General features: G+C 41.0%; 1 protein-coding gene across 1 annotated transcript in view; it reads right to left on the reverse strand.

Moving 5' to 3' along the window:
• Positions 1–10,105: 10,105 nt before the first annotated feature.
• Positions 10,106–13,836, reverse strand: part of oacyl (O-acyltransferase like) — a 29,210-nt gene continuing 25,479 nt past the window's right edge. The window contains exon 9 of the mRNA XM_059988622.1: positions 10,106–10,345. Coding sequence (XP_059844605.1) covers positions 10,241–10,345 — 105 coding nt within the window. The 3' untranslated portion in view covers positions 10,106–10,240. The remainder of the gene's footprint in view (positions 10,346–13,836) is intronic.

The following is a 13,836-nucleotide window of genomic DNA, read 5'->3' on the forward strand; positions in this document are numbered from 1 at the left end:
GTCTGTGTCCTCTGGTCTTAAACTTTTCCTCTGTAGGAAACATCCTCTACTCATCCACCCTATCAAGGCTTTTCACCATTTGATAGATTATATCTGCTATACTCTTCTAAGTTTTCTGTCTCTTAGAATTGCTAACTATGTAATGACAAGCTTCTCATTGTGCCTCGGTGCATGCGACAATGATAAACCAATACCAATATCTTGATGTGGGTGTGAGCAGTGTGATTGGTCATTTGAAAAAGAATCATATCCCAGCATGATCCTTGAAAGATGACAGGAAGCTACGACTAGATAAGAATTACATGATTCATTGGAAGAGGCAGCCTGCTGAAAATTTACAATCGGAAAAGTTCTGTGATGCTCAGTCACTGGGGGATATAATTGCTTCCTGTTATTGAATAGCTCTATGTTGGGCTTGATGGCCAAACAGTGCAGTCTTTGGCTGGCTGCACTTTGGAGAAGGTTGAGATGGTGGCAAATGCCCGCTGCTGGTCTAGCTGCCTCTGTGAGCTGAAGAAGCAGATGATGTCTGATTTTATGGAAGATGACAGTCAGTGAGCCCCCTAATGTAGCAGTGTAGGTTGAATACTGCAACAGTATAAACTGCAACTCTACAAAACATAAGTTAGACCACTCTTGGAGAATAGAGACACTTCATAAGAGGACACGATCCTCTGTCACTCCTCTCAGTACATGAAGACCAAGAACGACACGAGTTCATCTGGGAAACTATAAAAATTCGGGCAGAAGCATAAAACAAGAAATCAAGAGAATTTTGAGAAACTTGGTTCTCAATGGCAGACTCTATTAACATGCATATTGAACTGGATGCAATTTATAAACCTATGTGTCTAAGGGTTTGGGGCCGAGGGTTGAGCCACAGATAGCTGAGGACACCAGGGATACAGGCCAGTGGAAACCTCTCAGCTATTTGGTTAGCTGGGACCCAGTGGAGACTAGCGGCCAGTACGACAGCTAAATAATCAGAACAAGTCGGACCAGTATAAACGCAAGCACAGAAACAACACTCAATTGAACACTGATGATATCACCTCGATCGGTGAGGAAAAGCTTACGCCCTAACGTCCAGGCTCAGCAAGCAACCCAACAACCCAACCTACCAATCTTCTGTTTCATTCGATGCTTGGAGTATTGTGTTTAGTTCTGGTACCTTCGTTATAGGAAGGATGTGAACTCTTTAGAGAGGATGCAGAGGAGATTTGCCAGGATTAGAAACTATAAACACAATAAATTTTGCAGGTAGTGAAAATCCAGAAAACAAACACAAGGTGCTGCAGGAAGTCAGCATGGAAAGCAGTAAACAGTCAAATTTCTGACCAAGACCCATTATCAGGACAGGGTAGTGAGGGAGAAGAAGCCAGAATGAGAAGGTAGGGGACAGAAATTAACACATGATGGCAGGTGATAGGTGAAAACAGGTGAGGGGACAGGTGGGTGTGGGGAGGGGGGAATGGAGTGAGAGATAGGAATTGATAGGTGGAAGAGGTAAAAGGCTGATGATGAAGGAATATGATAGGAGAGAACAGAGGACCATGGGAGAAAGGGACTGAGGAGAGGACCCAAAGAGAAGTGATGAGCAGGGGGGAAGAATAGAAAGGGTAAAAGGAGAGTCAGAATGGGGAATGGAAAAAGAGAGAAGGGAAGGAGGAAAAACTACTGGAAATTAGAGAATGTTGTCAAGTTAGAACGTATATAGAAACGGGTGGCCATCAGGAATGCCCACCTTTTGCGTTGGACAGAGCAAAGATTCTCAATGAAGCAGTCCACCAATCTACATGAGGTCCAACCACTGTAGAGGAGGCTGCATTGGGATCACCAGATTCAGCATGTGACCCTGACAGGCTCACGTGTGAAGCAACACCTCACCTTGAAGGACTGTTTGGGGCCCTGAAGGATCATGAGGGAGAAGATGTGGGGACAGGTGTGACAGCTGTTATGATCGCAGAGGTAAGTTCCAAGAGGGAGATCATTAGGGAGTGTCGAGTGAACAAGAGTGTTGTGTAGAGAGCGATCCCTGCAGAAAGTGGGGGAAAGACAAAGGAGGATGAGAGATGACTTGATAGAGGTATAAAAGCTGAAAAGTGGCAAAAAGCAGAGTGGACAGCAGAGGCTTTCTTCCCAGGGTAGAAATGGCTACGACTTGAAGGCATCTTTTTAAGATGATTGGAGAGAGGTATAGAGGGTAGATGTCAGAGTTAGGTTTCTTAGGCAGAGACTAGTGGGTGCATTAAGGTTGTTATAGCAGGGGGATAGCGGGGATAAGCTCCCACTACCTATTAAATGTTCCTAATGGCAGGTGTCTCAAATAGAGGTGTGCAAAATGAATGGGTTACACATTAATCCGAGGAGATCTAAAATCCTTGCAGGCAGGTTAGCTGGAGTTGTTTGGGTGGGTTTGAACGAATTTGGCAGGGGATTGGGAAACAGAAGATGAGGTAGTTGGTTTACAAACAGCGACAATGTGTGGTGAGATTCCTAGCAAGGAGAAGCTGATGATTGGGCAAAATTGCAGCCAACCAGATAAGTTACAACATAAAAGGCTGACAAAATAGAAAATAGTGAATACAAGACTAAGAGTGTTATATTTGAATGCACACAGTATATGGAATAAGGTTGATGAACTTGTAGTACAGTTACAGATTGGCAAGTATGATGCTGTAGGCATTCCACATTATAGCTGGAAACTTAATGTCCAAGGATACACATTGTACCGAAAGAATAGGCAGGAAGGCAGAGGGGATGGCATGGCTTTGCTGGTAAAAAATGTAATTAAATCATTACAAAGAGGTGACATAGGGACAGAAGATGTTGAATTATTGTGGATAGAGCTAAGGATCTGCAAGGGTAAAACAACTCTGATGCGAGCTATGTATAGACCCCCCCCCCCCACCCACAGCAGTAGAAAGGATGTAGTCAACAAGTTACAATGGGCAATAGAAAATGCATGCCATAAGAGCAATGTTACAATAATCATGGGGATTTCAATATGCCGGTAGATTGGGAAAATCAGTATGGTGTGGGATTCCAAGAGGGAGGGATTTCTAAAATGCCTACAAGATGGCTTTTTAGAGAAGCTTGTGGTTGAGCCCTCTGGGGGATCAGCTATTCTGGATTTGGTGTTGTGCAATGAACCAGAATTGATTAGAGAGCTCAAGGTAAAAGAACCTTAAGAGAAAAGTGACCATAATATCGAATACACGCTGAAATTTGAGAAGGAGAAGCTAAAGTCAGATGTATCAGTATTACAGTAGAGTGAAGGGAATTACAGAGGCATGAGAGACGAGTTGGCCAAAATTGATTGGAAAAGAACACTGGCAGGGATGATGGCAGAGCAGTAATTGCTGGAATCTCTGGTAGCAATTTAGACAGAGCAGTATATATACATTGCAAAGAGGAAGAAGTATTCTAAAGGCAAGATGACACAACTGTGGATAACATGAGAAGTCAAAACCAACATAAAAGTCAAAGGGAGGGCATATAATAGAATAAAAATTAGTGGCATGTTAGAGGATTGGGAAGGTTTTAAATACCAAAAAAAAGCAACTAACAATGTCTTTAAGAAGGTAAAGATGGAATACGAAAGTTAGCTAGCCAATAATATTAAAGAGGATACTAAGAGTTTTTTTTAGATACATACATTATAAAAGAGAAGCAAGAGTGGATATTGGACCACTGGAAAATGATGCTGGAGAGGTAGTAATGGGACACAAGGAAATGGCCGACAAACTGAGTAAGTATTTTGCGTCAGTCTTCACTGTGGAAGATACTAGCAGTATGGTGGAAGTTCCACATGTCAGGGGTCATGAAATGTGTGGTTACCATACTAGAGAGAAGGTTCTTGGGAAACTGAAAGGTCTGAAGGTAGATTAGTCACCTGGATGAAATGGTGTACACCCTAGGGTTCTGAAAGAGATGGCTGAAGAGATTGTGAAGGCATTAGTAATGATCTTTCAAGAATCACTAGATTCTGTAATGGTTCCAGAAGACTGAAAATTGCAAATGTCACTCCACTCTTCAAGAAGGGAGAGAAGCAGAAGAAAGGAAATCAGAGGCCAGTTAGTCTAACCTCAGTGGTTGGGAAGATGTTAGCGTTGATTCTTACGAATATGGTTTTGGGATACCTGGAGACACATGATGAAATAGGTCAGCATGGTTTCCTCAAGTGAACATTTTGCATGACAGATTTGTTGGATTTCTTTGAAGAAATAACAGGCAGGACAGATAAAGGAGAATCAGTTAATGTTGTCTATTTGGATTTTCAGAAGGCCTTTGACAAGGTGTCACACATGAAAATGTTTAACAATCTACAGCCCATGGTACTACAGAAAAGATTCTAGCATGGATAAAGCAGTGGCTGAATGGCAGAAGGCAAAGAGTGGGAATAAAGGGAGGCTTTTCTGGTTGCCTGCTGGTGATTAGTGGTTTTTCCCAGGTGTCTAAATTGGGATTGCTTCTTTTTATGTTAAATGTCAATGATTTGGATGATGGAGTTAATGGCTTTGAAACAAAGTTTGCAGATGTTTCAAAGATAGGTGGAGGGGCACGTAGTTTTCAAGAAATAGGGAGGCTACAGAATGACTTAGACTAGGAGAATAGGCAAAGGAGTGGCAGATGGAAATCAGTGTCAGGAAGTATATAGTCATGCACTTCAGTAGAAGAAATGAATGGGTTGACTATATTCTAAATGGAGAGAAAAACAAAAATCTGAGGTGCAAAAGGATTTGGAAGTCCTTGTGCAGGATTCTCTAAAGGTTAATTTGCAGGTTGAGTCTGTGGTGAGGAATTCAAATACAATGTTAGCATTCATTTCAAGAGGTCTAGAATATAAAAGCAAGGATGTAATGTTAAGTATTTATGAAGTACTGGTGAGGACTCACTTTGTAGTATTTTGAGCAGTTTGGGGCAGCTTATCTTAGAAAGGATGTGCTGAAACTGGAGAAGGTTCAAAGGAGGTTCATAGAAAGGATTCCAGGATTAAACAGCTTGCCTTTGGAAGAGTCTTGATCTCTCTGGGCTTATATTCACTGGAATTTAGAAGAATGAGAGATGACCTCATTGAAACCAATCGAATGGTAAAAGCCTTGATAGAGTTAGAGGATATTTCCTATGGTAAAAATGTCTAAGACAGGAGGACACAGCCTCAGAATAGAGAGATGTTCTTTTAGAATTTCTTCAGCCGGAGAGTGGTGAATCTGTGGAATTCATTGCCACAGGCAGCTGTTGTGGCCAAGTCTTTACGTATATTTAAGGCTGAGGTTAATAGATTCTTGATTGGAGAAGGCATGAAGGAATATGGGGAGAAGGTAGAAGGTTGGGGCTGAGAGGGAAAATTGTATCAGCCTCATTGAAATTGTGGAGTGGACTCGATATGGCTAAATAAACTAATTCTGCTCTTATATCCAGGTCTTATGATCTTAAATAGCCTCTGATAAACAAGTTCAGCTCCTGGCCTTCATGTGTGGCTTAGCTAATAAGCCTGGAGGAAGCTTTTCTACTGACAAGAGGGGGAAAAGTGGGTTACTGGCATCTTAAACGAATCACTTTGGTTGACAAAGTCATTGAGGAGTCATTGAGGAGGATTGTCAGCTGTGGTTGACAACTCATCTAGGAGAAAGAAAACTCTGATCTCAAACATATGCTGCTTTTTGATGGGGAAGGCCCTGGGAGTATACCTTGAGGAAAAATAAGGAGATGGATTCCTTAAGGCAGTCTTGCATTGACTGACAACTCCTGCGATACTGCTGGTGCCAAATTGTACCGATCTCTGCCATTCCTTTGGATGCATCAACTGCATGGTGAGGGGAAGCCTGCTAATCGGCAGCAGTTTCTTCTGGCTTCTGTATCAACCAGACAGCTGGGAAACAACATCCATAGTTGACCCAACCAATGGAACACTCAGCCAGGGGTAGTAGTGGAGGCAGGTACATTAGGGACACTTAATAGACTCTTAGATAGGCACATAGATTATAGAGAACTGGAGGGCTGAAGTGTTAGATTGATTTCAGAGTTGGTTAAAAGGTTTGAACAACAAGATGTTAAGGAAACTCAAGGAGATAAGTGATAGGAACAGTATGTTATTTTTGTTCCAGGCAGTTCATTCATGAACAAAGCTCTCAGAGAAATAAAAAGATTCAGCTATTAACAGCACCATGGAGAAGAAAAGGAAATTCAAGCATTATTGAAATATTTGTAATTAGCATTAGAATCACTGTAGACTTCCAGTTTCATTGTTTTTACCACAGTAATTGAGATAAGATCCAATAATTGTGCCTCATGGAAGATAATAGCATATACAAAGATTGCACTGAAAGGAATAACTTCAAAGAAAACTTAATTTCAGCAAATGACATTTATTAATACAGAAGACACAAATAATAATTCTAAATTGCTACAATATTTGGTTGCTATCCTCTTGGAGTTTTTGCAAATTGTCTTTACTGTTTGCTACTTGAGAACTATTGACATGAAGACAATAATAGTCATTGAGAAACACAGGACTGAAACTGGACTTTTGACGAATTGATCCATGCCCACCTAGATTCAGAGAATCGAGAGGCTCCAGAGGGGCGTAGACTCAGCCAGTTCCATCACAAACTCAACCCTCCCCAGCATCAATGACATCTTCCAAAGGCATCGTCAAGAAGGCAGCATCCATCATTAAGGATGCTTGCCAACTGGCACATACCCTCCGCATCATATTTCTGAATGGTCCATCGACCCATTAACTGAACCTCATTAACCCCTTTTGTTTTTTACCGTCTATTTCTTTTGTAGTTTATAGTAATGTTATGTCTTTGCACTGTACTGCTCCCACAAGAAAACAAATTTCATGTTAGATAAGAGTGATCCTCTCTAGGATAGTTCCATTTGTCCAAGTTTGGTTCATATCCCTGTGAACATTTCCTATCTATGTTCAGAACTGTGCAAGAGCCTTAGGTACATACACATAGCTAGGGTGCCTAAGATTTTTGCACAGAACTGTAGTAATTTTACATATTGCCCTGTACTGCTGCAGCAAAAAAAAAAACAAATTTCATGACATATGTAAGTGATGATAAACCTGATTCTGATATGGGTCTCCATTGTGGACTGAGAGTGGGAAGGGGGCAGGGAGAGGGGAATCATGGTTGGGAAAAGGGGCAGGGAGAGGGGAATCATGGTTGGGAAAAGGGGAAGGGAGAAGGGAAGGAGTGGGAAGCACCAGAGAGACATTCTGTAATGGTCAATAAATCAATTGATTGGAATCAAATTACTTAGCCTCTAGACTAAAATTGAAATGCAACATTTGAACTGAAAAGGAGAGAGTATAAAAATGAGGGGCTTCAAATGCAAAGCAGTGAGAACTCTGGAGACTAATTATCACAAGGAAGGCCCCCATTCCAGGGGCTGGGGAAAAAAAGGACCAATCATTTGGCCAGTGGGTAATCCATATTTCCATGCTATAAATTGGACAAGTATTCTGAAAGAATTGGTAGAGAGGGAACAGAAGAAATTATGTTTTAAGTTGTTGGCCTAGGGTCAACATACAGTAGTTATGATGATGTTTGTGCATACACAATAAAATGCAAGCTTTGATTAATTAAACTTGAGTGGTGAATTGCCAAACTTACACCAGTTGATGATTGTTCAGCAATATAGACCACATCTACTATTATGCCCTCATCAACCTTCTTGGTTACTTCTTCAAAAACTTTATGTAATTGTTCAGACATGATCTCCCACACACAAAGCCTTGCTGACGTTCAATAATCAACCCCTATTTCTCTTTATATATAAAGACATATATCTTGTCCCTCAGAATTTCCTCCAGTAACTGGCAGTTAAACATTTGATGCATTTCACCATATGTTTTGATATAAGTGTGACAAATAAAGCTAAATTTTATCTTTACTTAGCACAGATGTTGGGCTTACTGGTCTAATGTTCCCAGGTTTTATTTTGCAGGCCATCTTAAATAAAGGTACAACATTAGCCTCCATCCTGACTCAGAACATCAGCCATCGCCATAATGATGCAGATAACTCAGCAAGGCCTCAAGCAATTTCTTCTCCAACTTTCAACAGTATTCTTGAATATTCCTTGTTAGTCCCTGGAGATTTATCCACACACACGCACAGTGCTGGAGGAACACAGCAGGTTGGGCTTCAACAACAATTGACGTTTCAGGCTGAGATCATGATGTGTGTGTTGCTCTAGAATTCTAGCATCTACAGAATGTCTTTTGGCCTAGATATTTATCTGCTTTTACATGCTTTAAGACAGTCAGTACTTGCTCTGTTTTAATGAGGACAATGCCCAAGACTTGCCATTAAATATCACAATGTCTGAAGTCGAGATGTCCTCCTCCATAATAAAAATAAAGGAGAAATATTCATTGAGGACCTGAGCCATCTCCTGCGGCTCCACTTAAACACTTTATGGGGTATGATAGTCGGTGATCTCCCTAAATAACAATACATGTTGAATATTTCAGCAGCTACACTTTGAAGAGACCTAGAAGCTGAGAAATTAGGTGATGTCGACGCGTGAATCTGTGCTTGAGGTTTTATGAGTTTACAGTCTTTGAATCTTTGAAATATTTGAAGCAATAATGAAACACAAATCTTTTAAACCAGTAATATTTGATTTCAGTAAAACTTTCTGGGCTCTACACATCATTCCAGTAACATTCTTCTTAAGTGCAGTCAAAAACATTTAAAACAAGTACATTTAGTGCACTAACAATCTACATAACTAACGGTTCTGTGTTTTCCTCCTGTCTTTATTGATTTGTGAAACATTTCCAAAAGAAGTATTAACCCAACTCAGTTATACACTATAAGAATTGTCAGTATTTTATTAAGTCTTCTGAGACACAATAGTCTATTCCAAAGATGTTACAGAGTGCCGAATATGATACTACAGAAAAGTGTAGAAATGATCTTCCTCTCCAGTAGCACTACACAGGTCAAGGAGGATTCAACAGTCTTTGCCATAGAGAAACTTCAGTGCAGGAAACTACGAACAGATAATTTGCGTGTAAAACCAATTAGGATTGCCTGCAGCTCATAATGTACTATCTTCTGTGTCTTCTATGATCTTACAAATATTTCAACTTCATGCATATAATAGCTTTTGTGTGATGTGGAATGATAGTAATTGTTTTGTTCTAATATCAAATGCTCAAAAATGAGAAATTGCCATTTCACTGTCAACAAAATTGTAGCTTTGCGGGCCCTCCTTTGGTTGGAGTCGACCACGGATGTTGTGTCCAAGCGGTCTATATTAATATGCAAGCCAGGGTGGTACTATATGAAGAGCAATGTGTTGCCCATGTGTCAGGCTCCCCCTCTCCACACAGCTGATGAATTCAAAGGAATAACAAAAGCAAATACACACTGGCATTAGTGGCATTGCAGGAGTTGCCAGTCAGTGTTGAACTCAACGTATGACTGCCCTAAGGACTCAGACACCGGATTTTTCCTCTGGTTTTACCCCCAAAGCTACTCCCATGACTGTGTATAGCTGCAAGGCAGCTGCGGTTTGAGATCGGAGTTTTCCTTCTCCTAGAACAGCTGCCAACCATGGCCAACGAGCCCCATCTGCCGGAAGCAACTGGTTTTAAGGCACCAGTAACCTGCCTTTGCCCCTTCTCCTGTCTGTAGAAATGGTCCCACTGGGCTCTGTAGCTAAGCCACACATGAAGGCCAGGAAGTGGACTTGATTGTTAGGTGCTATTTGAGATGCATGCCATTGGGAGCATTTAATACCTCTCCTGACTATGACAACCTAACAGAAATAAGGTAGCTCGTTATTTCTAAATGACAAAAGTCAATACTATATATATTTTCAAGTAGTAAACTTTAATGAGAAATACCATATCATTAATGGAATTGAAAGTTAATCCCAGATGTTGTTTTGCATTGAGCTATCTGAGAGACTTAATTCACTGAAATACTTCTAAGAAGAATGATGGTACAATATCACAACAAGATCAGTTCCAACACAGCTTGAGATCTAAGATCCATTCCATGCCTCCCACCTTTTTTGTAGGCAATTCATCAGCACATAGATATTAAGAATTTTAAAAGCATTAAAAGTGAGATGTTCTTTAAAAAGGCAGGCAATTTTCTTGAGAGCTAAAGATTTACCATTTCAATCCACTAAGTTCAACTAAGTTTAAATGGTGAATCTTCAGGGAAGTCGATAAGGAGGTTATCACTTGAAGTCTAGAATACGATTATCGGAAGTACTTCCGTAACGCTTGAAGAGGATTTTCAATACATATGCATAAAGCAAATCCTATGATGTGTGCCAAAACCGTGTGACCAATGAAGAGGTAAAACTAGGAGAAGAAAAAAAGAGAATATTGGTATTGTATATACACACACTGGCCACTTGATTAGGTACAACTGTATACCTGCACAAATATCTAATCAATCAATCATATGGCTGCAACTCAATGCATGAAAACATACAGACATGGTCAAGAGGTTCAGCCCAAACATCAGAATGGGGAATAAATGTAATCTAAGTGGCTTTAATTGTAGAATGAGTTTTGGTGCCAGATGGGTGGTTTGAGTACCTCGGAAATTGCTGATCTTGTGAAATTGTCGCGCACAACAGTGTGAGACAATTTTTACAGAAAATGGTGCAAGAAACCAAAAAAAAATAGACATCCAGTGAGTGGCAATTCTGAGGGTGAAAATGCCTTGTTAATGAGAGAAGTTAGAGGAGAATGGCCAGAGTGACAGGAAGATAACAATTTCTCAGCTGAACCATCCATGTTCCAGTCCTTCCCTGGTAATGCTCCCCAGCTATTCCTGCTCTACTTTGATGACTACGTTGGTGTTGCTTCCTGCACCCATCTGAGCTCAACAGTTCCATTAACTTTGCCTTTAACTTCCACCCTGTCCTCAAATTTACTTGGTAATTTCTGACCTCTCTCTCCCCTTTTACAATCTCTCTGCCTCCGTCTCTGGTGACAAACTGTCAAACAACATCCCTTATAGAACTACTGAATTCCACGGTTATCTTGACTATACCTTTTCCCAAAGTGTCTCATGTAAGAGTGCCATTCCCTCCTCTCAGTTCCATCATCTCTGCCGCATCTGTTCCCAGGATAAAGCTTTCCTTTCCAGAACATCAGAAATGTCCTAATTTTCTCTTCCTCCGCCATTGCTGCTCTCACCTGCATCTACTCCATTTCCAGACATCCATACTCACGTCTTCTTCCCACCACCTTAACAAGGATTGAATTCCTCTTGTCCTCATCTACCAACCCATTAACCTCCATGTCCAAAACATCATTCTCCACAACTTCTGCCATCTTCAACAGAATCCCATCCCAAGCAGATCTTTTCTTTCCTCCTGCAACTCCTCCATTTTCTGCTTTCCCCAGTGAACGCTCCCTCTGTGATTCACCTGTCCATACATTCCTCCCCTTTAATCACCCCACTTGCCTAGCACCACCCCCTGCTTCCCCTACTTCTTCCATTTCTCCCATGGTCCACTCTCCTCTCCAATCAGATTCCTTCTTCTCCAGCTGTTTACCTTTCCCTTCCACCTGGTTTCACCTCTCACCTTCTAGCTTATCCTCCGTTCCCACCACCCCACCCCCCACATTTTATTCTGGCATCTTCCCCTTTCCTTTCCAATCCCAATGAAGGGTCTTGACCTGAAAATTCAACGATTTGTTCATTTGGTGGCCTGCTGAGTTCCTCCGGCGTTTGGTGTGTATTTTACATTACAACAGAGGTGTGCAGAAGAGCACCTCTGAATGCACAACATATTGAGCCTTGAGGTGGTTGGGTTTCAGCAGCTGAAGACAGCAAATATACACTCAGTGGCCATTTTATTAGGTACAGGAATTAGGTACATAATAGATTAGATAAATTAGATAATAATAATTAGATAAATTAGAGAGAGTGCAGAGACGATTTACTAGGATGTTACCTGGGTTTCAGCACTTAAGTTACAGAGAAAGGTTGAACAAGTTAGGTCTCTATTCATTGGAGCGTAGAAGGTTGAGGGGGGATTTGATCGAGGTATTTAAAATTTTGAGAGGGTTAGACAGAGTTGACGTGAATAGGCTGTTTCCATTGAGAGTAGGGGAGATTCAAACGAGAGGACATGATTTGAGAGTTAGGGGGCAGAAGTTTAAGGGAAACACGAGGAGGTATTTCTTTACTCAGAGAGTGATAGCTGTGTGGAATGAGCTTCCTGTAGAAGTAGTAGAGGCCATTTAAGGTAAAATTGGATAGGTATATGGACAGGAAAGAAGTGGAGGGTTATGGGCTGAGTGCGGGTAGGTGGGACTAGGTGAGATTAAGAGTTCAGCACGGACTAGGAGGGCCGAGATGGCCTGTTTCCGTGCTGTGATTGTTATATGGTTACATGTTATATAATAAAGTGGCCACTGAATGTATTTTTAACAACGTTACCTTTTGGGTACAAAGCTTTTCTCAGTGTGTTTAGATGATGAAGGGAATGAACTTCCTCAGTGTTGTTCTTTGCCTGTCACTGTCATCTCCATTGCCAAGTATAATTGTAATAAAGGAGCAGCATCGAAGAGAATCCATGGTATAAAAATACAGAAAATATCACTGAGATAATCATATTTTATCCCAGGATTAGATTATTTTTACTACATTGAGTACCATTAACTCTAGAATGATTTCCCTTATAATTTCAATTTAACACATTGAAACCCATCGAATGTTGAAAGGTTTTGATTGAGTGGATGTGGAGAGGATGTTTACTATGGTGGGAGAGTCTAGGACCAGAGAACACAGCCCCAGATAGAGGGGCATCCTTTTCGAACAGAGATGAGGAGGAATTTCTTTAGCCAGATAGTGTGAATCTGTGGAATTCGTTGCCAGAGGCAGCTGTAGAGGTCAGGTTATTGGGTATATTTAAGGCAGAGGATGATAGATTCTTGATTAGTCAGGGCATGAAGGGATACAGGGAGACTGGCTTTGACAGGAAAATGGATCAGTCATGATGAAATGGCAAAGCAGACTTGATGGGCCAAATGGTCTAATTATGTTCCAACATCTCATGGTCTTATGGTCTTATAATTGGCAAAGAAAACCGAAGATTTTATTTAATGTTTTCTTTCTATGATCTCCCCATCAAAGTCATTTGCATACTACTGAGCAAACTCTGCTGTGAACCAGGGAACATTTGAAAGAAGAAGTTTTAAAATCTATTCCTTGTAATAATAAATTAGCAAGTTTTAATTAATGCACCTTAGAATGTATTTATCATAAAATATAATCTTTCCTAGTCATGATATTAATCCAATCTGTGAATAACCTGCTCAATGCCCACCCAATTTCTTTGTAAGTGCTGACCTTTAAATATAAATTGTCCTCAGAAGAGCTGGACCTTCCAACTCTCTAAAGTTCATTGTCCTGAACACAAGCCCTGTTAGTGATCTCAGAGTGAATTAATGATTGCTGGGTGCTATGTAGAAAAGACAGGCTCAGTGCTCCACGGTCCTCTCCTATCACATTTCACCATATTCAGCTCTGTCACTTCCCCCGTCACCATCCCGCTTCTGACATCAAACCCACCTTCGTCTGCCTATCAACATCCATCTCCTTACCTGAATCCGCCTCTCACCTCCTAATTCTTGCTCCACGCTGTCCCTATACTAGCTATCTCCATCTATCTTTAAGTCCAGACGAAGGGTCTTCTACCACATGTTAAAACTTGCTGAGTATTAGTGTGGCTGGATAGAGCAGAGGTGCAGAGGATATTACCATTAGTGGGAGAGCCTAAGACCAGAGGGCACAGCTTCAGATTAGAACAGGAATTTCTAACCTTTTTCTT

The sequence above is a fragment of the Hypanus sabinus genome, chromosome 14, assembly GCF_030144855.1.
Source record: "Hypanus sabinus isolate sHypSab1 chromosome 14, sHypSab1.hap1, whole genome shotgun sequence".
NCBI lineage: Eukaryota > Metazoa > Chordata > Chondrichthyes > Myliobatiformes > Dasyatidae > Hypanus > Hypanus sabinus.